A 26,870-nucleotide genomic window follows, 5' to 3' on the forward strand; every position below is an offset into this window, starting at 1 on the left:
CCTGCTGCAGCCTCCTGAGTAGCTGGGATTAAAGGCATGTGCCACCACACTCAGCTAATTTTTGTATTTTTAGTAGATAGGGGGTTTCACTATGTTGCCTAGGCTGGTCTTGAACTCCTGACCTCAAATGATCTGCCTCGGTTTCCCAAAGTGTTGGGATTACAGGCATGGGCCACCTTGCCCGGCCAGTAATTGTTTATTCCATTGTAAATTCTTTCTGTAGGTAAAACTATGGGGGGCAATGAATGAGTCTACACTTTTCCCTCCAAAGAAATGGGAACAAGCTCTAAGCCCTCTCTAATCAGGAAAAAAAATACACAAGTTAATCAAAAAGATAGTAAAGAACTTGTACTTCATTTGAAGACAATATGCTTTTGCCATTCTTGTGGTCTTTTGAAACATTTTGAACACAAGCTCCATACCCAGAAACAAGTGCAAGGAGTTTTTATCTTTTGTCAAGGCCAGCTGTTTGCAGATAAGGTGATTGATTTACGTTTATTTCTGGCATCTTGTTCTCTCATCTATGGGCTTTTATTCTTCCCTCACTAAAAGCTGTTAGTGTTTCCAATCAACAATCCCACTGAATCTTTTCTTGCAGACAGCTCATTGTCTTCACTTGAATTTCCTATATTATTTCCAATAATTGAGAGACATTTTAAATGTCAAACAGCTTCAGCTTTTTTTGATGAAATGTGCTAAAGTATCCTAAACTTAATTTTATACAATTATTTTTATTGGCCTGTGCAACCTGTTATTTTCTGAAGCACCTAAAAAAAATTTTCAAGTTTGACATGGCTGTGAGTTCTCTGATATTAGACTTTATACTGGATTGTAGCTTCCGAGAACACCATGTTTCAGAGGAACTAAGGGTCCCTCTGGTGGTGAGTAAGGAGAACTCTTCTGCTTAGTGGTTAGCATGGGGTTAAATGCTTGTAAAGGTTAAAAAACTCTCATTCTGGATTATTGCCTTAGGAAAAACTCTCATTCTAGATTACTGCTTTAGGAAAAACTCTCATTCTGGATTACTGCCTTAGGAAAAACTCTCATTCTGGGTTATTGCCTTTGGTTGTTAGCCAAGGACAACGGTAGTTAATTGTTTCCTGATTTTTTTTTTTTTTTTTTGAGATGAAGTCTCATTCTATTGCTCAGGCTGGAGTGCAGTGGTGCGATTTCGGTTCACTGCAACCTCCACCTGCCTCAGCCTCCTGAGTAGCTGAGATTACAGGCGACCCCCACCACACTGGCTAATGTTTGTATTTTAGTAGAGATGGGGTTTCACCATGTTGGCCAGGCTGGTGTCGAACTGCTGATCTCAAGTGATCCACCTGCCTGGGCCTCCCAAAGTGCTGGGATTACAGGTGTGAACCACCATGCCTAGCTTTTTTTTTTTTTTTTTTTTTGAAATAGAGTCTCGCTCCATCGCCCAGGTTGGAGTTGAGTGGTGTGATCTGGGTTCACTGAACCTCCATCTCCCCAGTTCAAGTGAATCTCATGTATCAGCCTCTGGAATAGTTGGGATTATAGACACCTGCCACCACTCCCGGCTAATTTTTGTATTTTTTTGTATTTTTAGTAGGGATGGGGTTTCACTGCGTTGCTCAGGCTTGTCTGGAACTCCTGACCTCAAATGATCTGCCCACCTTGGCCTCCCAAAGTGCTGGGATTACAGGTGTGAGCCACTGGGCCCTGCCAACAACTTTAATTTTAAAACAGCATTTTTTTTTTCTTTTTTTCTCTTTTTTCTTCCTTTTTATTTTTGTGAGACAAGGCCTCGCTCTGTCACCCAGGCTGGAGTGCAGTGACACAATCACAGCTCACTGCAACCTCTGCCTCCCAGGTTCAAGTAATCCTCCCACCTCAGCCTCCGGAGAAGCTGGGACTAGAGGTTTTTTGCCACTATTCCCAGATAATTTTTGCATTTTTTATAGAGACAGGGTTTCACCATGTTGCCCAGGTTGGCCTCAAACTCCTGGTCTTAAGGAATCAGTCTGCCTCCGCCTCCCCAAGTGCTCGGATTACAGACATGAGCCACTGCACCTGGCCTGTGTTTTCTTACTGGAAAATAAATGTTTATTATAGAACTGATAAGACAAAAGAAAATACCCCTTCCCACCATTAATTTGACTCATTAACTCTTTGGTTTATGTCCACCCAGTCCTTTTTTTCTAATTTAATTATATAAGTGAATCAGAACAGAATGCTTTGTGCTTTTTTAAAAAAATAATTACTCATCCATTTTAAGTGTACAGTTCAGTACAGTTTCATAAAAATCTATATTTGTGTATTCAGTGTCATAATCTAGTTTTAGAACAATTCCTTGAAGTTCTCCCATACCACTTAGCAGTTGTAGTCTGCTTTTTAACTTAATAATAACTTGGGAATATTATTCTTTTGTTCAAAATATTCTTTTACAACATCATTTAATATCCTTCTTGTTTTGTATAGCTATATCATGATTTATTGGAAATTTAGTCTACTTTAAGTTTCATACTATTAAAAACTCAACATGGTGCACATCTTTGTAATGAAATCATTTTGTACATTCATGATTATTTCTTTAGGATTAATTTCTAGAAGAGGAATTGCTGAGTCAATGGTTATAATCAGCTCCATCACTAAGCTCTGTGAGGTTAAGTCATTTTACCTGTTTGTTCACTGTTATATGTCCAGGTCCTAGAACTAGGTCTGACACACAGTATGCAACTCGGTAGATAACTGGTGAATGAATGGATGAATACTATACTAAATTCGGCAGAGATATACCAATTTATACTGTCATCAACAGTGTGTGACAATTTAATAGAAAGAATGTATTGCTGTGTGTTTTAGATTTTCCAGGACAGATCTTACTAAAAAATATTCTGTCCTGTTATCCCACTGATGGAAGGAAAGATTCCAGGAATTCTAATATTTTGGCATCCAAATTATATCTTCTGGATTCCCTGTTACACCCATATCCATATGAAACAAGTCTCTTGTCAAGTCATAAATCTTGTTTTTAGCTAGAAAATATGGTTACTTATCTATCTATAAGGTTAGCTCTTCACCCCAACGTTGTATCTTTATAAATAATAACAAGTATATTTAGACTCTTTTGACTATTCATGGTAAAACTCACCTCAAGACCATTTAAATAATCAAAATTACCTCAAGACCATTTAAATAAACAGCTTTGGGGGCACTATCTTCATTGTTTTTTCCTGACATTTTATAATTTTACGGTGGGGCGCAATGGCTCACACCTATAATCCCAGCACTTTGGGAGGCTGAGGTGAACAGATCACCTGAGGTCAGGAGTTCAAGACCAGCCTGGGCAACATGGTGAAACCTGGTATCTACTAAAAATACAAAAATTAGCTTGGTGTGGTGGCATGCACCTGTAATCCCAGCTACTCAGGAGGCTGAAGCAGGAGAATCACTTGAACCTGGGAGGTGGAGGTTGTAGTGAGCTGAGATCATGCCACTGCACTCCAGCCTGGGAAACAGAGTGAGACTCTGTCTCAAACATTTTTTTTTTTTTTTTTTTTACATTATGAGGCATTGTCCTCATTAATATTGAACATATCTTTTCCTTTTTCTGGGTCAAAATTTTTCTAGAATAGTGATTTAAAAAGCATTTGTTCTATATGTTGAGTGTGATGGACTGGTTTGCCCCCACACATCTGCAAACCAGCTTCTTGGATAACATTTATGAATAGTTGATCTCATCCCTTACATTTTTAGATTAGAACTGGCACAAGAAATAAAACACTTTGCCATCTGACAGTAGATCAGAAGGTTAATACAGATTTAGTCTTGTAGATCCAGATTTCCTGAGTCCAAAAGTTGTCTGTCTCTCTGTGGGCAACCCTTGAGAACCACAGAAAGATACCCCAATGGGGCTTGGCACGGTAGGTCATACCTGTAATAACAACACTTTGGGAGGCTGAGGTAGGAAGGTCACTTCAGCCCAGGAGTTTGAGACCAGCCTGGACAACACAGGGAGTCCGTGTCTCTATAAGAATAAAAAAATTAGCTGGGCATGGTGTTGCATGCCTGTAGTTCCAGCTGCATGGGAGTCTGAAGTGGGAGGATTGCTTGAGCCCAGGAGGTTGAGGTTGCAATGAGCCATGATTGTGTCACTGCACTCCAGACTGGGTGACAGAGACCCTATCTCCAAACAAACAAACAAACACACCAAAAAAACCTAGTAATGGTTGATACATAATTAAACATGATGGAAGCGGCAAATTTTAGGTAATGTGTATTTTGCCATAATAAAAATTATAATCCCCCAAACTTGTAATATAGTTACATATGTGCTTCTTTATTAAATGCCTTAAAGAACAGCAACAACAAATGCAATGGATGTGATAAGCTATTTCTGTATTTTTAGTAGATGGGGTTTCTTCATGTTGGTCAGGCTGGTCTCCAACTCCTGACCTCAGGTGATCCATTGGAAATGCTCACTTTTTTTTTTTTTTGAGACTGAGTCTCGCTCTGTCACCCAGGCTGGAGTGCAGTGGCACAATGTTGGCTCACTGCAACCTCTGCCCACCAAATTCAAGCCATTCTCCTTCCTCAGCCACCCAAGTAGCTGGAATTACAGGTGCCTGCCACTGTGCTCCGCTAATTTTTTTGTATTTTTTTTAGTAGGGTCAGGGTTTCATGATCTTGGCCAGGCTGGTCTTGAACTTCTGACCTCGTGATCCATGTGCCTTGGCCTCCCAAAGTGCTGGGATTACAGATGTGAGCCACTGCGCCCAGATGGGAATACACAAATTTAATCAAGGTTCTTTAAGGCTTGCTGATCTTATTCCCTGAAACTGAAAGGTCATTGTCATCTGCAGTCTCTAGTCTCTTTCACAAACAATCAAAAACCTAATCCCGTTTACACCCACCCTAAATTCAGGTTTATTGCCTGGACGGCCTTTAGCTCAGGACAACTTTTCTCCTTTCTGCTGAGGCTTAGGCAGTCTTAAACCAGGTAGGGGCAGCTGGTTGCTAGGTAATTAACAGCCTAGCATCTATTTACTAGTCAAGATTTAGGAAACGGAAACTATTTTATGACTTAAACTTTTTTACTGGTCAGAATCCAAAAGAAGTCAAAATTTCCAGCTTCTAAGAATGTACTAGACAAAAGCAAGAAACCATAATTTTGATAACTATGAAAAAGTGGTTTGTGATGAGCTGTTTAGAAAATGTGGAAATTTCATTGTTGAAATTCCTTTAAACCTTTCTGTTTTCTTTTTCTTCCTAAGTCTGTGTCACATTCACTGACATCTGATGAGGAAGAGGATCTAGACTTATGGGAGGAATTTCTATTCACATAGGCATCATGTAACCTTAAGTCCTTAGGAGAAAGTAATTCTTGACAAACATTCCAGGACCATGTATAAGTGGAAAAGGTGTCATAAAATGACTCATTTTTAGAGTCTAGTCCAATCAAATCTCCTCGGATCTTCCGCCAGAGGTTTAGCATTTCTTGCCGGTGTTCACGGGCAATTCCTAAATTATAGGCATCGGTAGCTCTTTTCACCTGCAGTGAGAGAACAGAAGTTTATTGTAGTTACCTTAAAATATCTTTGATTTGTGGACCACAATGATAGATAGCCCAAGAGTTATGTTCCTAGGCTACTTGAAAGTCACTGAGTCTATACATTGGGTGTTGCCTCATGAGGACATGTGAGCTAGGAGTTGATGGACAATCAAAATGTACTGCTTGGGAATAATGAGGTCATAAGAAATTTTATAAGGATATGAAAAATACAATAGACTAAAATAGGTTGAACTATGGGGTGGAGATAGTCTATGGATATAACAGGAGTGCCAATTCAGCCACTCACTTCAGCCTAGGACAGGGAGAACTGACTGGGAGAAGATGCTGAGCTGAGTAGGTCCTCAAGGATTTCATCAAATTGAGGGAGTAAGTGGTGATGGGAAGATAGGTGTTCCAGGGAGAGGGGACAGCATAAACAGAGACCCCAAGGCAGTAAACATCCTGGAGGTGTGGTAGGAGGTAAACACCAACACTTGGTCTTGCTGAAGTGTCAAGTTTAAAGTGGGAAGAAGAAATAATGACAAACGACAGAGAGGCCCTTAGACTTAATCTTATCAGTCAGATCAGTCAGTGATCTCGGTGAGGCTAGCAAGAGCGTGTTATTCAGTGAAAATCATGCTGTAGTGAGCTATCATTTCTAATGAAAGCGAGATAAATCCCTTAAGCAGAAAATAGAGTTGAAATTACCATCATTGAGAGGATTGTGTTCACTTTTAAGCAGGACAATGCCATGGTTGGCTCTTCATATTGGATTATTAGCAGCTGTGTGAAGAACGGTTGGAGGATTCCAGGCTGGAGACTGCCTCATCTAAGGCAGTGGTAATGGAGATGGAGTGAAGGGGACGGCTTTGAAAAATCTTTTGTTTTTTTGAGATGGAGTCTTGCCCTATCGCCCAGGCTGGAATGCAGTAATGCAATCTTGGCTCACCGCAACCTCTGCCTCCCAGGTATAAGAGATTCTCCTGCCTCAGCATTGCGAGTAGCTGAGATTACAGGTGCCCACCACAATGCCTGGCTAATTTTTGTATTTTGTTTTTTTTGAGACGGAGTCTCGCACTGTCACCAGGCTGGAGTGCAGTGGCACGATCTTGGCTCACTGCAACCTACGCCTCCCAGGTTCAAGCGATTCTTCTGCCTCAGCCTCCCGAGTAGCTGGGATTACAGGCGCCCACCACCACACCGGGCTAATTTTTTGTAGTTTTAGTAGAGACAGGGTTTCACTATGTTGACCAGGCCAGTCTCAAACTCCTGACCTCAGGTGATTCACTTGCCTTGGTCTTCTAAAGTGCTAGGATTACAGACATGAGCCACCATGCCCAACCCTGAAAAATCTTTAAAGAGAATGACAATAGGCCAGACTTGGGATTAGTAGATGTGAGGAATGAGGGAAAAAACCCGAATTAAGGATACCTGCTGGCCTTCTAGCTTCAGTGACTGAGTAGATGCTATCAACTGAGACACATGCAATACACTCGTGTAACAAACCTGCATATGTACCCTGTGGATCTAAAATAAAAGTTGACCTTATAAAAAACAACAACAACAACAATGCAAAAAACATCTGAGATATAGAATTCCCATGGGGGAGCCAGTTTGATGCAGAAGATGATGAGTTTTGTTTTGGACATGTTGAGTTTGTTATGCTATGAGACTCTGCGTAGAGGTAGAAATATTCGTTAAGTGGTCAGTGAGATAGGACAGAAATACAGGAAAGAAGTCTAGGCTAGCAACAACTTTAATAGTAATCAATACTTAGGTGGTAGCTGAAACAAGGAGGATAGATTGAGATAGCCCAAAGAATACTTGCCCTAGCTATTCCTTGACCTAATACCGAGATTCCCAATGTATTAATACCAAACTATTGATCTTCTCAAGCTTCTTAGCCCTTGGTGCAGCTGATGCCCCAGGGCTAGAGGCCTCAGGATGTAAGATTCCTTTACTCACCATGAATCTCTGAGTACACTACTCACTGTGACTATTGGTTAACTACCTTAATTAGTTTGATATTTCTGGAATAAAACAAATGAATGTCCCAGAAATAATAGTGAGTATAGCTGCATAGGTGAATAGCAGGATGAATCATACTTAACATTTGAGTCTATTTGATTATAGAGAAAGAAATGGTGTTATTACAATGGGTAAAAATGAGAAACAATCTTGTCTCATTTTAAAGACATAGAACAGATAAAAATTCTCTTGGTTTTATGGTATAGTATTGAAGTGGACAATATATTTGTCAGTGATTTCTGGGAAGGCACTCAACAAAGAATACTCACGTGTTGTTTAATAGCAGGTGCATCAGCCACTGTACAAGTTTGCTTTTTCTTGAGCATTTGATCAATGGTGAGGATGTCATTTGAATAACTTGAGGCAGGGTCTATAGACTTTATATTTGCTGCCTTTATGCACATTTAAAAAAGGTTAGTAATACATTTTAGTTTGAATTATACAACAAAAAGACATAATAAATAAGTATATTTCATTATGGAGGATTAGTATATTATTTATTTACTTGTGTATTTTTTTTTCTGAGGTGGAGTTTCACTCTTGTTGCCTAGGTTGGAATGCAATGGCGTGATCTCAGCTCACTGCAACCTCTGCCTCCCGGGTTCAAGGGATTCTCCTGCCTCAGCCTCCTGAGTAGCTGGGATTACAGGTGCCCACCACGTGCCCAGCTAATTTTTTTTTTTTTTTCAGTAGAGATGGGGTGTCACCATATTGGCCAGTCTGGTCTCAAACTCCTGACCTCAGGGGATCCACCCACCTCGGCCTCCTAAAGTGCTGGGATTACAGGCGTGAGCTACTGCACTTGGCCTGTACATTATTTTGTAAGATTATTGTTAAACCATTTGTTTGTTTAGACTTTTTTCTGGGTCTCTCAGGAATGGCATTTGGCACATGTGCAAGGATTATCTGTACATCCTAGATGGTGCCCTAGGACTGGAATTGCTAGGTCAAAAGGTGTGAGGTCTGTCCTTTTGGTAATTATTGCCAAATTTCCTCTGTAGAGGGCGAACCAAGTTGTAAACCTACCTGTAACTTGAAAGTGTACCCATGTTTTTTCAGCTTTTTCATCTTGGTCAATTTAATATGAAAAGATAATACCTGAGGAGAGTTTTAACTTGGATCTTTTATGAAGAATGAGGTTGAATATCTTTTCATGTTTGAGAACTGTCTGTTCCTACCCTTTGCCTATTTTTATATAGGTTAGTTTTTTTTTCTAATAAATTTGAAGTTCTTTGAAGTTAGCCTTTTGTGTTATGAGTGGCAACTGTGATTTATTTTTTGACCATATGGAGATTTTTTTTTTTTATTGAGATGGAGTTTCGCTCTTGTTGCCCAGGCTAGAGTGCAATGGCATGAACTCAGCTCACTGCAACCTCCACCTCCTGGGTTCAAGTGATTCTCCTGCCTCACCTGCCTGGGTAGCTGGGATTACAGGCATGTGCCACCATGCCCAGCTTATTTTTGTATTTTTAGTAGAGAAAGGGTTTCTCCATGTTGGTCAGGCTGGTCTTGAATTCCCAACCTCAGGTTATCTGCTTTCCTTGGCCTCCCAAAGTGCTGGGATTACAGGCATGAGCCACCATGCCTGGTGAGATTTTTTGATCTTGATGCAGTGGAATTCATATCTTTTTATTAAAAAATGCATTTGGCTTTTGTGTCACAGTTAGGGAGGCCTTCCCAGAGTTTATTTCAGTATGTTAATGTTTCTTTTCTTTTTTTCCATTTATTCTTCTCTGCCCTACATTTATTCTTTCTACATTTCATCCATTTGCAATTTGTATATGAAACGTGAATTTCATTTTTTCTCTCAGATGGCTACTCAGTGCACTATTTGTTGAATAATCATTTTCCTGTTGTGTGAAATGTCACTGTTTTCCTTAAGTTAAAATTCTCCAGACAGGTGCAGTGGCTCACACCTGTGATCTCAGCACTTTGGGAGGCCAAGGTGGGTGTATCACAAGGTCAGGAGATGGAGGCCATCCTGAACAATGGTGAAACCCCATTTCTACTAAAAATACAAAAAATTAGCTGAGTGTGGTGGAGCACACCTGTAGTCCCAGCTACTTGGGAGGCTGAGGCAGGGGAACCCAGAAGGTGGAGGTTGCAGTAAGCCGAGACTGCGCCATTGCACTCCAGCCTGGCGACAGAGCAAGACTCCGTCTCAAAAAAAAAAAAAAAAAATTCTCCTCATAGCTCTATTTTCTTCTTTGGGTCTCTCTGTTAATTTCATTTCATTTCTTTCTTTCTTTTTCTCTTTCTTTCTTTTTTCTTCTTTCATAAATATATAAATAATTTTTAAATTTTTTGTTTTTTGTTTTTTGAGACAGAGTCTTGCTCTGTTACCCAGACTGGAGTGCAGTGGCACGATCTGGGCTCACTGCAACCTCTGCCTCCCAGGTTCAAGTGATTCTCCTGCCTCAGTCTCCAGAGTAGATGGGATTACATGCACCCATCACTATTCCTGGCTGATTTTTGTATTTTTAGTAGAGGTGGGGTTTCATCATGTTGGCCAGGCTGATCTCAAACTCCTGACCTCAGGTGATCCACCCACCTTGGCCTCCCAAAGTGCTGGGATTACAGGTGCCCAGCATCTAATAAACACTTGTATTTGAAGGCCAAGGCGGGCAGATCACCTGAGGTCGGGAGTTCAAGATCATAAACACTTGTAAGTATACAAATAGATTAGATTAGATGTAATAAACTACACAGTATATTATACTATTTATGTACATAAACATATAGTTTAATAGAAATAGCATTAAATGTAGTATAATATTTGTAAATATGGTACATATATAGTAAGTATAGATGTAAATATACATATGTATGCATGTAGTATAATTAAATATAAATATGTAGTAATTAGGTGTAATATACTAGCAAATATGTAATATATTAGATGGTAACAAATGTTATGAAAAAAATCAGGAAAGGGGGTAGGGTACTGGGGGTTGTGATTTTATTTGAATACATATACATTTATTTATTCAAAAATTTTTATTTTAAATTTATTTTTTAAAATTAGTTTTAGAGATGGAGGCTCATTATGTTGCCCAGGCTAGAGTGCAGTGGCTATTCACAGGCATGATCATAGCACGTTACAGATTGAATTCCTGGGCTCAGGTGATCCTCCTGCCTCAGCCTCCTGATCAGGTGGGATTATGGGTATGTACCACTGTTACCCAGCTATTTAAATACCTATTTAAAAAATAATTTATTGGCCTGGTGCAGTGGCTCACACCTGTAATCCCAGCATTTTGGGAGGCTGAGGCGGGTGGATCACCTGGGGTCAGGAGTTTGAGAGCAGCCTGGCCAACATGGTGAAACCCCGTCTCTACTAAGAATACAAAAATTAGCTGGGTGTGGTGACGCACACTGTGGTCCCAGCTATTTGGGAGGCTGAGGCAGGAGAATTGCTTGAACCTGGGAGGTGGAGGTTGCAGTGAGCCCAGATTGTGCCACTGCACTCCAGCCTGGGCAACAGAGCAAGGCTCCAACTCAAAAAAAATTTATTAAAGTGAAAATTCATGTAACATAAAATTAACCACATGAAGTGAACAATTCAGTGGCATTTAGTACGATGACAACGTGGGGATCGTGATTTTAGTGGGGTTGTTAGAGAGGCCTCCTGAAGTGACATTTGAGACAAGACCTGAAAGAGGGGAGGGGAGAGCTATGCAGCTCTCTGGGGAGCAGCATTCTAGCAAAAGAAATAGCAAAGCTGTAGACCATGAGGTGAGAGCATGTCTGGTCTGTAAGAGGAAAGTAAAGAGGCCTTGTGGATGAAGTGGAATGCACTGGAAGGCAAGCAGTGGAAGATGAGATTGTTGGATAGGCAATGAGGGCCTAGATCAGTGATATCCAATAACATTTTCCTCAATAATGGAAATTTTCTATATTTCTGTGTTGTCCACTATAGTAGCCATTAGCCACATATGGCTATTGAGCATTTACAATGTGACTGGTGTGACTGAGGAACTGAATTTGTAATTTTATTTAATCTTAATTAATTGAAATTTAAACAACTACTAGTGGCTACAATTATTAGAATGCTCAGGTTTTGATTGTGTGGGACACTGTAAGTTATAAAAATTTTGGTTTTCATTCTGCGTGATATGAAAAGCCATTGGAGGGTTTCAATCTGATTTTAACAGAACCACTTTGGCTGCTGGGCTGAGAATCATTTAAAGGGGACATTTGTAGAAAGAAGGGGACCATTTAGGAAGCTATTGACATTATTTCTGCTGAAATTATTAGAGACAATCTGGCATACAGTATGCTCTCAGGAAATAATTTGTATTACAGCATTCTTTCTTCCAAAAAATACTGAGTTACCTATGGGTCAAATTCTATTTTAGATGATACGGATACCTCAGTGAAAGAAATACAACCCTTGCATACATGAATGTTATATTCTAGTTGGAGAGATTGACAATAAACAGATAAGCATCTTGGGTAGAGTAGTTGAATGCTGGGACATAAGTTTAAAGGAGGATAAATGTCTTCTTATTGCCATCTTCTCAGTGATATTTGCCTGTGGGTGTTATTTCATTTGGAGAGAGGACAAAGTCTGAACTTGAGGTCATTTGTGACAGCGATACCCCTCTGGGCCTCTTAAACTCTATGCATGGAGGGGCCTTCTAGGAATTTTATAGTGATGTAAACAATACATGGACCTCTGGAACCCAGAGCTCCACAGGGTGGGCTGGTCTGCAGTTAAGTGTCCATTCTGTTTCTCAGGCCGAGAGGCCTTACCTGGGGTGAGGCCAGAGCTTCCTGAGAGGGTATCTAGAAACTTGGGCATAGTTGCTGGAGACCGTATAACTTACGATGACAAAAGTATATCTTGGAAGGGAGGCAAAAAGATTAGAGTCAACAGGGCTTGAAGCAAGGCCAGAAGGTGCAGCTGGGACCATAAATAAGGATCTAGTCGAGGGCAGGATGGCCCCTCCATCACAGCACTGCTCCTTTGGATTGTGGGCCTGGTCCTCTCATCCTGGGTGTTTGTCCAAAAATAATCTAGAGTGCACAGAAGCAGCTTCTGGTCCCTGAGTGGATGGGGGAGTAGTCAGAGATAGGATCGGAGAACCTTTTATTGTTATTATTCCTATATAACATCCCCAACTCTAAACCTGTATTTTTTCTTCGTAAGTTTAACTATTTGTTGAAATTAAATGAAATGTCAACACCTGGGCTTAAATTTAGGAACATGGCTATGGCATCTGGTTTGAAAATAATGACTAAAAATATTTGTTGTAAAAAGCATGTTATTAGTTCTGTTAAGTTAGTGCTTAAAAATCCAAGAATTTAAATTAACTAATGTGACATAATCTAAATCTCACCTGTGTTTTCCAGTCTCTTTTATGGAAAAAGCAATCCTCAAAGAAATTCAAAGGCTCCTTTCTTCTTAGTATCTCTAATTTCTGCATGTCTTTGAATGGCTTTCCCATCACCACCCCATCCACATTAGGGAACAATGGAAATATGGGTATTTTTGAATATGGGCTATCTGAATGGGAATTGCATCCTAAAAAGATAAAAACAAAAATGGCATCACAAACAATGTAAGAAGTTGTTCACATAAAAGACCAACAGGTGGTGCCTGTTTTGCTTTGTCTATTCTCCTCAGTGGCCACAGCCCTCATTCTTCACTCTACTGCTCTCACGCCCCACCCATCCACAGACTAGAGGCTTCAACAGGTGTCTGAGGATTCAGGTAACACCTACATTTGCTTTCTTTCTTTTCTTTTTTTTTTTTTTTTGAGACAGAGTTTCGCTGTTGTTACCCAGACTGGAGTGCAATGGCGCAATCTCGGCTCACTGCAACCTCAGCCTCCTGGGTTCAAGCAATTCTCCTGCCTCAGCCTCCTGAGTAGCTGGGACTACAGGCACGCGCCACCATGCCCAGCTAATTTTTGTATTTTTAGTAGAGACGGGGTTTCACCTTGTTGACCAGGATGGTCTCTATCTCTTGACCTCGTGATCCACCCACCTCGGCCTCCCAAAGTGCTGGGATTACAGGCGTGAGCCACTGGGTCCAGCCCTACATTTGCTTTCAAATAACATCTGTGTGACAGAGAGTAGTCACTCAGAAGAGGCTGTGGTCCTGTTCTTACAGCATTTGGGCTACAGCACTTCTCTTTGACCAGTTATATACAAATAAATCTCTTACAACAGGAGAGAAAACAAATGGCTCTTACTCTTGAGCTCTTCAAGAAATTTAAATAAATCCTTTTCTTTCATTATTGCAATCCGGGCAGCATTAGCAAAGGCAGCCATGCTTGAGCTTGGAGGTGTGCATATGTTTGGTTTAAGTGTCCTTTTTCCATAGCCCATAGTGTAGGGACTCCACAACATTCTTGGACCAGTATGCTGGAATTTTCTTTGGAAATAGCTTTAAGAAAAGTAATTCAGAAATGGATAAAAAAGAGATAGAGGACAAAAATTTTAAAAAGTCAAGTTGCTAGTTACATATGCTGAAGAAACTTATTTTAAATCTAATTTGCATATTCATTCAATAATATTTGAGTGCCTATTTCTGTGACATTTATAGAATATCTACTGATACTTCCACAGGCAATTTTACTATTTTTATCTATAGTCCTTGGCTTTTGGTTTCCTTTTTAATTTTTTTACACCCAAGGCTTCCCAGAGGTTTTGTTTTTCTTTTTGTTTTTCAAAGAGAGATGAGGTCTTGTTACGTTGCCAGGCTGGACTGGAACTCCTGGGCTCAAGTTCTCCTCCCTCCTCAGCCTCCTGAATAACTGGAACTATAGGTACCTGCTATCATGTCCAGCTCTGACCTCCCTGTTTTGTCTAGAAAAATATTTATGAATTATGATCCTTGATAAACCCTTAAGTGGTACCAGCTTGAATACAAACAGTAATTATTATTACTTTGTGTTAGGTTTAAAATATACAACTTTCATTTTAGATTAAAGAAATTGTCATTGCAGATAATTTGGAAAACAAAGAAAAGTATAAGAAGGAAGACACTACCAGTAAGCTTTCGATCTGGAGTGAATCGCTATTGGTTGCATTTCTTTCCTATCATTTTTTTGGAGTGTATGTGTACGTACATGTGTATAAACAGACTTAGAAGATGTATTACTGGGCATTTTAGGTTATACATTCTTTAAGAATAAGTACAGCAGGCAGGCTGTATATGATAAGGTACTCTGATTCAGAGTATAGACATCTGACTTACAAACATGCATGCCTCGAATATCAGTGGCTGTGGTGGTAGGTGATCAGCTTCCTTCTTGCTTCCACAACAGTGGACTTCTCTCTGCAGCTATGGTAGGGATCTGCTTCCTGCTGCTGAGGTGGAAGGGCTTGCTTCTCACCGCTTTGGTAGTGGAAGTTCTCACATCTCAGTGTTCTGAGCAGAAGAGCATCACTTCATGCTGTCTCAGAGGACGAGGTGTAGGACCTTACTTCTCATTAATACATAGGCCAATTTCTTCCTGTTATAGCAACGGGAGGCTTCACTACTCTCTGGGACAGTGACAGACAACCTTTCTTTTCCTCTCAGGAAGAGGGAAAAGACTCATTTTTTTTTTCTTTTTTTTGAGACAGAGTCTCGCTCTGTCACCCAGGCTGGAGTGCAGTGGTGTGATCTCGGCTCACTGCAACTTATGCATCTCGGGTTCAAGCAATTCTCCGGCCTCAGCCTCTTGAGCAGCTGAGACTACAGGTGCAGGCCACCACATGTGGCTAATTTTTTTTATTTTTAGTAGGGTCGGGGTTTCACTATGTTAGCCAGGATGGTCTTGATCTCTTGACCTTGTGATCCGCCCGCCTCGGCCTCTTAAAGTGTTGGGATTACAGGTGTGAGCCACTTGCCCGGCCTGGAAAAGACTCATTCTAAATGTTGGAGCTGAAGCAGTGGTTGGTAGGAGATGTGCCTACAGCATTCTGAATAGAGTCTGACTTATGATCAAATACTTTCTTCTCTAGCCTTGAACTCAACCATCCACAGTGTCATCACTTACCTCTGAAAATAGCATAAGGCTAGTTCTCTTAATGTAATTTAATTTCTACCAGGTCCTTCAAGGCTGTTTTTCTTTCCCTCAGAGTATTCGCTATATACTCTATGGCTCCGAGTGTGGTCCTCAGCACCACTGGGAACTTGTGGGAAATACAAATTCTTGGCCCTGACTACGCACCCATTAACTCAGAAATCCCATAGCCTAGCAACGTGTTTGAACAATCGCTCCAGCTGATTCTGACACAGTGCAAGTTTAAGAACTTTTGCGATAGTCTATGGTTTCCCTTCTTCCTTGAAATTCTAATCTCTGCTTGATAATTTATGTCACATTATATTTATAACTAATTGTTTCATGTATATTACATATCAAAACGAGTGGCTTAATTGTGTTCGTATTTGCCGTCTTTACTATTATTATTTTTTGAGATGGAGTTTTGCTCGTTGCCCAGGCTAGAGTGCAATGGCATGATCTTGGCTCACTGCAATGTAAGCGATTCTCCTGTCTCAGCCTCCTGAGCAGCTGGGATTACAGACATGTGCCACCATGCCTGGCTAATTTTGTATTTTTAATACTGCCTTTCAGGGCAGTATCAGGAGCATAGTAACAACTCAGCATATGTAAGGTGTTGTTCTTATTCTCTAGTTCCTTGTAAGATCCATGATCAAACACACCAGGACTTCTATACATGTCACTTTTTTTTTTCTTGAAGAGATCTCGCCACCTGGAATGGTTTCAGTGCATAGTTATTAGCCCAGAGTTATTCTTCACCACCACCCTAGGGAGGAAGTCCCTTTGTCTGTCTCCCTTTTGGATATTCTGTTTCTTGGATCCTATGTTTTCCTTTTTTTAAAAAATTTATTTTTGATTTTTTTTGAGACAAGGTCTTGCTCTGTCACCCAGGCTGGAGTGCAGTACAGTCTCAACCTCCTGGGCTCAAGCAATCCTCCCACTTCAGCTTCCTGAGTAGCTGGGACTACAAGCACATGCCATGCCTGACTAGTTAAAAAAAATGTTTTTTGTAGAGATAGGATCTCCCTATGTTGCCCAGTCTGGTCTTGAACACCTGGGCTCAAGTAATCCTTCTGTCTTGGTCTCTGAAAGTCCTGGGATTATAGGCGTGAGCTGATTGTTTTCCTATTTATTATGTGTACTCCCTCATCTTGGTGGGGTATATCTTCCAATAGTTTCCTAAGGAAGAATGCATATATACATGTTTTGAGCCATGGTAACTGGAAATTGTCTTTTCTGTTATACTTTGCAGTTGGCTGGGTAGGTTGGAAATCATTTTTCCTTAGGCGCTGATCCACTATTTTCCGGCTTTCAGTGCTATGTTTTCTTTTTGGATGCAGAAAAGTAAATTTTTTTCCTTATTAAAAACTTTCAGCATCTTTTCCCTGATGTTCTGAAATGTTATAGTAATGTGCCATGTGTGGGTATGAGTGTTTTATTATTCATTGTGCTGGATATTCAGTGGACATTTAAAATCTATAAACTCAAGTGTGTGAGTTCTGGGAAATATTCTAGGACTATTTCTTTGATAATTTCCTGCCTTCATTTGGTTTTCTTGTTCACTATTTAGAATGCTTATTATTTGGAATGTTGGACTTATTTTCTCATTTTTTCTAGCGCTGTTTTCTCTCTAACATTCTGAGAGATTTTCTTAATTTAAATTTTTACTTCTGCTATCCTATTTTTAATTTTCAAGAGCTTCAATTTTTTTTCTTTTGAATGTTTCTTTTATATAGTTTCCTATTCTAATTTCATGAATGCAAATTCCCCCTCATATCTTGGAGGATATTACAATAATTCTACTGTATCATGCTTTGTCTCTACTTCTTTAGTTTGTTCTTTCTTTCCTTCTTGTTTTAATATTTCTTTAATATTAATGATCTAATAATAATTTTCCTTAAATATCATTTTTTGTTTTTTTTTTTTAAAGAGATGCGGGTTTCATTATGTTGCCCAAGCTGGACTTGAACTCCTGGGCTCACGTAGTCCTCTTGCCTCAGCCTTTCGAGTAGCTGAGACTACAGGCATGTGTCACTATGCCTGGCTCTTAAATGTCCCTTGATTCTTTGGATATCTATTCCTATTTTAGAATGAGAGTAAGCACTCTGTAAGACAATTGGAAGCTCTTTGCTGTGTTAAAGCTTATTGATGGAGCCTTGTTTTATCAATGGACTTTCAACTGTGAGTGTGAGTTTTTTCTCTTGGGCTAGTCAAGTTCCCTGAGAGGAATTCTCTAAAATTTTACTTGGATGGTATAAATCTAGCTTCCAACACGTTGGTAACTATGGAAAGAGAAGGGGGCTAGTGGGAGGTCTTGCATTCAGTAAGTAAATTTTTATTTTCTTTCTTTTTTGAGACAGAGTCTTGCTCTGTCACCCAGGCTGGAGTGCAGTGGCGTGATCTTGGCTCACTGCAACCTCTGCCTCCTGGGTTCAAGTGATTCTTGTGCCTCAGCCTCCCAAGTAGCTGGGATTACAGGTGTGTACCACCGTGCGTGGCTAATTTTTGTATTTTTTATAGCGATGGTGTTTTGCTACTTTGGCCAGGCTGGTCTCAAAGCAACCCGCCTGCCTCCCCCTCCCAAAGTGCTAGGATTACAGGCATGAGCCACAGTGCTCAGCCCCCTTTGCTTCCTCTACTTTCCAGAGCTATTTTTCTTACCTCTTCATTAGTCTCTTGGCCATCAGTCTGTCTTTCTACCAGGCTTTTCTATATACTATTTCCAGGTCAAACTACTCCACTCCTCTATCAAAATCTTTTTTCCTCACTGCTCCCCTCTCCCAGTTCTTTCAATGGCTCCCCACTGCTTGGAGGAACCCTCGGAAGAGATTTTCTATAGCCTGGATCCAGGACATATTTTCCACCTTATCTCTTCCTGCTTCCCTATACAAACCTCATGTTTTAGCCAATTTATCTGTCACTGTTCTGTAAATACAAATGTAGACTATATTCTAAGTCTTTTTCTCATGACATTCTCTTATTGAACTGCTGAATCAGATATTTAATAGCTATATAATCTTGGGAAAGTCAATTAAATTCAACAAATATTAAGTGCCTGTATGTTCTGTGCTTTGTGTTAGGTGCAGGAAAGAGATGAATAAGCCAACACGGTCCCTGTCCTTTCAGAGCTCACAATCTAATGTACAAGTCTGGTTGTTTTTTTTTTTTTTTTTTTTTTTGAGACGGAGTCTCGCTCTTGTTACCCAGGCTGGAGTGCAATGGCGCGATCTCGGCTCACTGCAACCTCTGCCTCCTGGGTTCAGGCAATTCTCCTGCCTCAGCTTCCTGAGTAGCTGGGATTACAGGCACGCGCCACCGTGCCCAGCTAATTTTTTTGTATTAGTAGAGACGGGGTTTCACAATGTTGACCAGGATGGTCTCGATCTCTCGACCTCGTGATCCACCCGCCTCGGCCTCCCAAAGTGCTGGGATTACAGGCTTGAGCCACCGCGCCCGGCCTCAAGTCTGCTTGTTAAACCTGTAATGTCAACAGTACAATGTGCTGTATGATAGGGAGAGAAGAGCATGTAGGAGCAAGCCTGACCCAGACCTGGGGGTCAGAGAAGGCCTTTCAGAGGGAGTGCTACTCACTGGGACAGAAAGGATAAGCAGGAGTCAGCTAAGCATACACAGGTAGTAAGGTTGAATTGTGTTTCCCAAAAAGATGTTCAAGTCCCAAGCCCTGTACCTGCTATGGGACCTTATTTGGAAAGTATCTTTGCAGATGTAATTAAATTAAAGATCTTGAGATAAGATCATCCTGGATTTAGGCTGGGTCCTAAATCTAATGACTAGTGACCTTATAAAAGAAAGGAGAGGAAGATTGTGTTTTTTTGAGATGGAGTCTCACTCTCTCACCCAGGTTGGAATACAGTGGCAAGATCTTGGCTTACTGCAACCTCCATCTCCTGGGTTCAAGCAACTCTCCTGCCTCAGCCTCCTGAGTAGCTGAGATTACAGGTACACACCACCACAACCAGCTAATTTTTGTATTTTTAGTAGAGATGGAGTTTCACCATGTTGGCCAGGCTGGTCTTGAACTCCTGACCTTGTGATCCACCCGCCTCAGCCTCCCAAAGTGCTGGGATTACAGGCGTGAGCCACTGCACCCAGGAGCGGAAGATTTTAGACACAAATAGGAGAAGGCATTGAAAAAATGGAAATAAGAATTATGCTGCCACAAGCCAAGGAATGCCAGGAATCACTAGAGGCTGGAATTGCCAGGGAAGGATTCTCCCCTGGAGAAGGAAGAGGTGTGGCCTTACTGACACCATCTGGCCTCCAGAACTGGGAGAGAATAATTTTTTAAGCCACAGAGCTTGTGGTAATTTTATTTATTTATTTATTTATTTTAGAGATGGGGCTCTTGCTATGTTGCCCAGGCTGGAGTGCACTGGCTATTCACAGGCATAGTTCCGCTGCTGATTAGCACGAGTTGTTTTTTTTTTTTTTTTTTTGAGATGGAGTTTCACTCTTGTGGCCCAGGCTGGAGTGCAGTGGTGCAATCTCAGCTAACTGCAATGTCCACCTCCCAGGTTCAAGTGGTTCTCCTACCTCAGCCCCCCAAGTATCTGGGATTATAAGAGATGGGGGCTGGGCACAGCTGCTCTCGCCTGTAATCTCAGCACTCTTTGGAGGCTGAAGGGGTGGATCACTTGAGGTTAGGAGTTCAAAACCAGCTTGAGAAATGTGGTGAAACCTTGTCTTTACAAAAAAATACATTTGTAGTCCCAGCTACTTGGGGAACCTGAAGTGAGAGGATTGTTTGAGTCTGAGGTAGAGGCTGCAGTGAGCCTTGATCACTACACTGCAGCACTCTAGCCTGGGAGATAAGAGTAAAACTCTGTTGAGAGACAGAAAGAGATATATGAGACTGGAGGTTAAGCAAAGGGTAATTGTGAAGGACCTTTAAAATGCCATATTAAATTAGAACTTTTTCATAGGCAACATGAGAGGTCACTGTAGGCCTTTTAGAAGGTAAGTGATATGATGATATGATTAGATTTGTGCCTGGCATTAGGTCACTTAAATATTTTCTAATAGATTGAGTTATAATCTGGCTGCAGTGTGGAAAATGGATAGAGATGGCAAAAATGGAGGCAGAGTGGCAAGGCAGTATACTGCAGTAAGTCCAAGAATATAGTGACTTACTTACTCTAGGGTAGTTTCTATGGGGATAGAGAGAGAGAAGTGCATGGCTTACATGTTGAGGAGGTAGGTTAGACAGGGCTTAGTGATTTGGTTGGATGTAGGGAGTGAGAGAGCAGTGACAACTGAGGGTCATGCTGCGTCTTTGTCTCAGACAGGTGGGTAAACACACTGAGATGGCAAAGCCATGCACTGAGATCTGAAACTCAAGTGGAAGAACTGGTAGAAGTATGCGTGGACAAAGAGATAAATTAAGTTTTGACCTTTTTTGTTTGAGGTGGCTGTGGACTTCCAAATGGAGATGGCCAGTAGGCGGATGGAAACCCTAGAGGGAAGGTCTGGGCTGGAGATACAGTGTGATCTTCTCTGTGCCTCATTCTCCTTGCCTGTATGCAAATGGAGGCATTAGGATCTACCTCATAGGTTTGATTTGGGGGTTAAATGGAGGACATTCAGCCAATAATTACTGCGCTCCCGGTGTATACCAAGCATTTTCCTATAATAGACACTGGGAATATAGTAGTAAATAAAACACACAAAAAATAATTCTTGTTCTCATGGAGCTTACATTCTAGCATGAGAATACAGATAATGGACAAAATAAGTAAATTTTATTATATATTAAAAGGTGATGAATAATATGAAGAAAAATAAAGCAGAGAAGTGGGGACAGGGAGTGGTAGGAGGCTTGCAGTTTTAAACAGGGTGGTCAGAGAAGGCCTTGCTGAGATGACATTTGAACAAAGACCCAAAGGTGGTGAGAGTGAATTGAGTGAGTCATGTTCTATTCAAGGGAAAAGTAACCAGACAGAGGGAAAAGCAAGTGCAAAGGTCTAGAGGTGGGAGTGTGTTTGATGTATTTGAGGAAGAGTAAGAAGGCCAGCATGGGTAGAGCAGAGTAACAGAGACAAAATCAAAGAGATCAAAGGGGAATGCAGAGCACATAGAGGGCCAATATGTCATTGTAAAGGTTTTGGCTTGGGGCCAGGCTGTGGCTCACGCCTGTAATCCTAGCACTTTGAGAGGCCAAGGTGAGCACATCTCTTGAGCCCAGGAGTTTGAGCCTGGCCTGGGCAACATAGTGAAAACCTGTCTCCATAAAAAATAGAAAAATTAGTAAGGTGTGGTGGTGCATGCCTGTAATCCAAGATATTTGGGAGGCTAGATGGGAGGATCACTTAAGCCTGGGAGGTTGAGGCTTCAATGAACCATCATGATGCTACTGTAAGACCCTGTCTCAAAAAAGAAAAAAAAAGACTTTGGCTTTTACTCTGAGGGAAATGGGAGGGTTTTGACGGTTTTGAGCTGAGGAGTGATAATGATCTGCAGTGTTTGAAAGACTCATTTGGTGCTGTAGGAGTCAAGGAGTCAGCTAGGCACAGGGAGTGTTATGAGTAGACTGTCTAGCAGGGGAGCAGCAGTCAAAAGGTGCAAGCAGGGAGACCAGTTATTAGCCAGGGAAAAACTAATGTATGTAAAGTGCTTGTTCAGAGCTTTGCACTTAATACATGTTCAATACATGGTATCAACTATGTAAATACCTATCAAATTCTACCATTAACTAAATCAAGACCTCCTTTCTCAGGAAACTAAGTGAATTATCTCTGCCACTTTTTTGACAATTATTTAACATATTTTGAATTATGTTAATTCTGTATATTTATTTAAATACATATTTCTGACTTTTCTCTCCATTCATATATATGTGTGTGTGTGTATGTATATACATATATAATTATTATTTTTTCTTTCTTTCTTTTGAGACAGGGTCTCACTTTGTTACCCAGGCTGGAGTGTGGTGGGGTGACCATGGTTCATTATAGGCTTGACCCCCTATATTTGGGAGCAATCATCCTGCTTTAGCCTTCCAAGTAGCGGAGACAACAGGCGTGTGCCACCATGGTGGCTTTTTTTGCATATAAAAATTTATCACTACAGTTGTTTTTTTCTTTTTTTTGAGACTAAGTCTCACCATCACCCAGGCTGGAGTGCAGTGGTGCAATCTCAGCTCACTGCAACCTCCACCTCCCAGATTCAAGTGATTCTCATGCCTCAGCCTCCCGAGTACCTGAGATTACAGGTGCCTGCCACCACACCTGGCTACTTTTTTTATTTTTAGTAGAGATGGGGTTTCACCATGTTAGCTAGGCTAGTCTCAAACTCCTGGCCTCAAGCAATCCACCGGCCTTGGCCTCCCAAAGTGTTGGGATTACAGATGTGAGCCACCACACCTGGCCCATCACTACCGTGTTTTCACTATTAAAGTTTATGATCTTGGTCTTTCCTTTGTGCCTTTGTATAGGGCCAAAAGAGAAAGATTGGCTACTTTGATAACCTTAAAGCAAACTCCAGGAATATCACCAACAGCATGACCTTTTTAACTAAATTCAGCAACAAGAACTTCATTGTTTTTCTCAATAAAGTTCAAGCAACCACCATTGGGTACAAAGGCTGTGATTTTCTTGCCATTCTTGATCAGCTGGACGCTGGCATACTTCCTGATGGCAGAATTTGGCTGTTTGGCTTCAACCCCTACTTTTTCCAGAATAATTCCTTTCGTGTGAGAAGCACCTCTAAAAGGGTTGGCCTTCAGGCTTGTGTCCAAATGGGCTTCTTGTACTGTTTATCATGCCACTTCTGGTCTTGTCAGTGACTATGGAGCATCCTAGCAGCAGGAAGTCCATGACACTTGCCAATCCTGCTGGTGCCATGGGCCTGAGTGAAAGAGCTAATTTTTGTAGAGACTGGGTTTCACTAGGTTGCCCAGGCTGGTCTCAAACTCATGGGTTCAAATGATCCATGCACTTCAGCCTCTCAAAGTGTCTCCATTTATAGGTTAAATACTATGTCTTAAACATTTTTAATCTCCTTAGGAACTAGGCAATAACAAGATGACCAGTTAAATAATAACAAGATAAGATAACCAGATAAATAACAGCCATGCCACAGTAACAATAAATCACCAACATCAGCAAACATTTCCTGAGTACTTACTGAGTGTGAGAGGCAGTATAGGGAGACAGGTAAGACAGCATGAGTTCTGGAATTAGACTGTGCTAAAATACTGGTACTAGTCCCTCTTGGGCAAGTTATTTAACTGACCTGTGCAGAAGTTTTTTCATCTGTAAAATGGGAGTGATGATAGTATATATTCATTAGGGAGGTGAGGATTAAATTAGATAATATGTATATTATTGTTTTAAAAAAATCTATTTAATTTTATTTTTTAAGAGAAAGGTCTCACTCTGTTGCCCAGGTTGGAGTGCAGTGGCACAATCACAGCTCCCTGTAACCTCAAATTCCTGGGCTCAAATGAGCTTCTTGAATAGCTGGGCATTCACCATCATGCCTAGCTAATTTTTTTAATTTTTAATTTTGTAGAGATGGGGGTCTTGCTATGTTGCTCAGGCTGGTCTGAAGCTTCTGGCCTTAAGTGATCCTCCCACCTCAGCCCTCTGAGTAGCTGAGATTACAGGTGCGAGTCATGGTGCCTGGCTATAATTTTTTTTAAATGAAGCTTCAATTTTCCAGATGAGTATGCTTAGTCTAGTTGCTTCCACATAATAATAATAGCTAACATTTATTGAGCTCTTATAATGTGCTAAGCACTTCACACGTAGTATTACACATTAGCCCCACAATTGCCAAATCAGGTAGGTATTATTATTAACATTCTCTTTTTATAGATGAGGAAACTGAGGCTGAGAAGTTAAACAATGTATTAAATTGTGTACCAACAGCAGGCTTTACTAAGTGTCTTTGAATTGGAATGAAAAATAGAATTTTGTGCATCCTCTATTGTACATCTGACAGAGAGATAGGAGAGTACAAAGAGACTACCTATTGAGGGGCAGAAGAATATTTTTACATTGTTGGTGGTATTCTATACTCTTAAGCCTCTCTAGGTGGGAGACTGGAATGCTTTGAAAGAGTATGAGTTAAAAAGACTGATAACGGCAACATTTGTTTAATTTCTATAATACAATGATAAAAATAAATTGAGGTGATTTACTTTTAGTGATACTGGAATAAATAACACACATGGGTATGTTAAATACATAACACACACTGGTGTATTATGTATTTAAAGGATGAGAATTAAAGGTTTAAAGGATGAGAATGTTTCCTCAATCCCTTATTCTCATGTCTAATTCTGGCTCTGCTCTAGTCCAAAGGCTACTTTGGGAGGTGTGAATTTGCTGTACCTTATCTCTAAGTCAGAGATTTTTTTGAGAGCCCCTGGTAGTTTTAGCATGAACAAGAGTCTTGTATTTCAAACTGGATTTCTAAGCCCACCCAAAATTATTCCTGGAAAAGTCTTGTTCTGCTGGGATTCTTTGGCCTGAGATAGAGGAGGCTGAAATTCCTTGGTTGTCTTAGGTCCTCTGTGGGGATCTGAGATGGTCTGAGGTCAGCCTTGCAGTTTTAGAGCTGGGCAGGACTGTGGAGATGAGGGAATCAGGTCTCATGTTGTAGCACACAGGCATTTGCCCAGATACCTTCTCCTTAGTTTTGGACCAGACCCTGTGGAGTTGGATGTCAGTGAGAGGTGACTGCCATGTTAACATCTTTACAGAGACCTCTGAGAAGGCTGTTTTTGCTCCTTTCCTTCTCACTTACCTTACTATTTCTATTATAGACTTTCTGGGCAGGGCTGAAGTCTCTATAAGCTGTGACAGGATTTCAAACAATAGGATCCCTGGGTTGCCAGCTAAATCCAAACAGGTCTCCTTTTCTGGAACTATGGAGGGAAAACAAAAGAGAGATTTAAAAATACCTTCTGAAATGAGAAATTGACCACCTCTTTACTGATTATTTACAGTAATACCAAGCCAGGAACTAGAGGTACAGTAAAACATTAAAAGTCTGTTCTATTTGGTAGAAAGGCCATTTTGGTTACCGAGCAGACAGAATAAAATGAAATGTTAAAAAATACTTCTAGTTCAATAACTTCTAAGTAAATGTAGTGATATTTTTAATACAAACATGAATTTTATGTTAATGATTACTGTCTGGTTCTAGGCAAAGATTCTAGGCAAACTCCCATTACTATAGTACTACTTATAAGAAATAGCTTTTCTTTATCCTAAGAATAGTTCATAGCTTATAAATGAATATATTTTCAAAACTGTATATAGTATTTGGAATCTGAAATGTATTTATCCTAGAAAACATGAATAGTGGTTAGCATTTCCAAGGCAGCTTGTTAAACTCATAAACAAACCATGAGAGGACTAATGACAATATTTCAACTACACCTACATATCATTTATAATCTTAGGGGGAAAATAACAGAAAAATTTGACACAGTTAGTGGAAGTAAGTAATGCCCTAATTAATGCTCTCTAACCTGCAGCAGACTCTCCAGCCCTAGGACTGAGGGTAGAGGCTTCATCACTGTGAGGAAGGTATTTTTTTCAAGAACACCATACTATCAACACCCTAGATTTACACAAGAGAGTGCATTTTTCTTTTTCTGAAAAAATGTTTGATTTTTTTTAAATGAAAGGAATGCCTCCCAAGGTAGTGCATACACCTGGTAAAGAATTCAGACACTATAAAAGGTAGCCAAATTTTTCTACACCAGTCACTCCCTCAGTGTTCTCATTGGAGACCAAAGGGCAGCGTCTTCTGCAGAAGGTGTTTGGACAGTGCAAGTGCCTGCTTGATGGAGTTAACACTGCACCAATTTGTTTAGCAAATACTGTTCTGGAGAAGCAATACAAAAGTAACTCACATCCAAGGCTACACCTTCCTGACCTGTCTCCTGACTGGAAGCCTGTGAATGATGTTTGCTGTGTAGTGAGTTGTAGCTGCCCAACTGCCTTCTGTTCATAACGTCTCTACTCACCCACAGCCTTGAGGAAGCGATTCTTATCTGTTAGCACCTTGATAAAGTCTGAGAAGTTCACCTTCCCATCTCCTGCAACAAAAATTTGAGACTCAGGACAATGATAAAATGTATTTTAATTATTAGAGTATATCTTAAATATAAAAATTAAAATACTCTGGATGATTTAATATTTAAAACCAGAGCATTTGAGGGCTGGAAATATGCTCAGGTGAGCCCTGGTCTTCTTGAAGTGGTCTTAGCACCATTAAATGAGTCCTCCACAGCCCACAGAAGCAATGGTGGCTGTAAACATCCAGCCAGGAGGACCCAGCCACTGCAGTCT

At 40.6% G+C, this 26,870-nt stretch overlaps 1 protein-coding gene and 1 pseudogene across 1 annotated transcript in view; both read right to left on the minus strand.

Moving 5' to 3' along the window:
• Window positions 1-5,041: 5,041 nt before the first annotated feature.
• EFCAB3 (EF-hand calcium binding domain 3) overlaps window positions 5,042-26,870 on the minus strand; it is a 33,602-nt gene continuing 11,773 nt past the window's right edge. The window contains exons 5-10 of the mRNA XM_012443854.2: window positions 26,546-26,617; window positions 25,315-25,435; window positions 13,747-13,940; window positions 12,889-13,073; window positions 7,816-7,938; window positions 5,042-5,518 (exon numbers count right to left, since the gene is read on the minus strand). Of these exons, the coding sequence (XP_012299277.2) occupies window positions 5,192-5,518; window positions 7,816-7,938; window positions 12,889-13,073; window positions 13,747-13,940; window positions 25,315-25,435; window positions 26,546-26,617 (1,022 nt within the window). The 3' untranslated portion in view covers window positions 5,042-5,191. The remainder of the gene's footprint in view (window positions 5,519-7,815; window positions 7,939-12,888; window positions 13,074-13,746; window positions 13,941-25,314; window positions 25,436-26,545; window positions 26,618-26,870) is intronic.
• Window positions 22,961-25,262, minus strand: LOC105711157 (small ribosomal subunit protein uS12-like; annotated as a pseudogene).

The sequence above is a fragment of the Aotus nancymaae genome, unplaced genomic scaffold (assembly GCF_030222135.1).
Source record: "Aotus nancymaae isolate 86718 unplaced genomic scaffold, 86718_ANA_hifiasm-v0.15.2.pri h1tg000089l, whole genome shotgun sequence".
NCBI classification, from domain to species: domain Eukaryota; kingdom Metazoa; phylum Chordata; class Mammalia; order Primates; family Aotidae; genus Aotus; species Aotus nancymaae.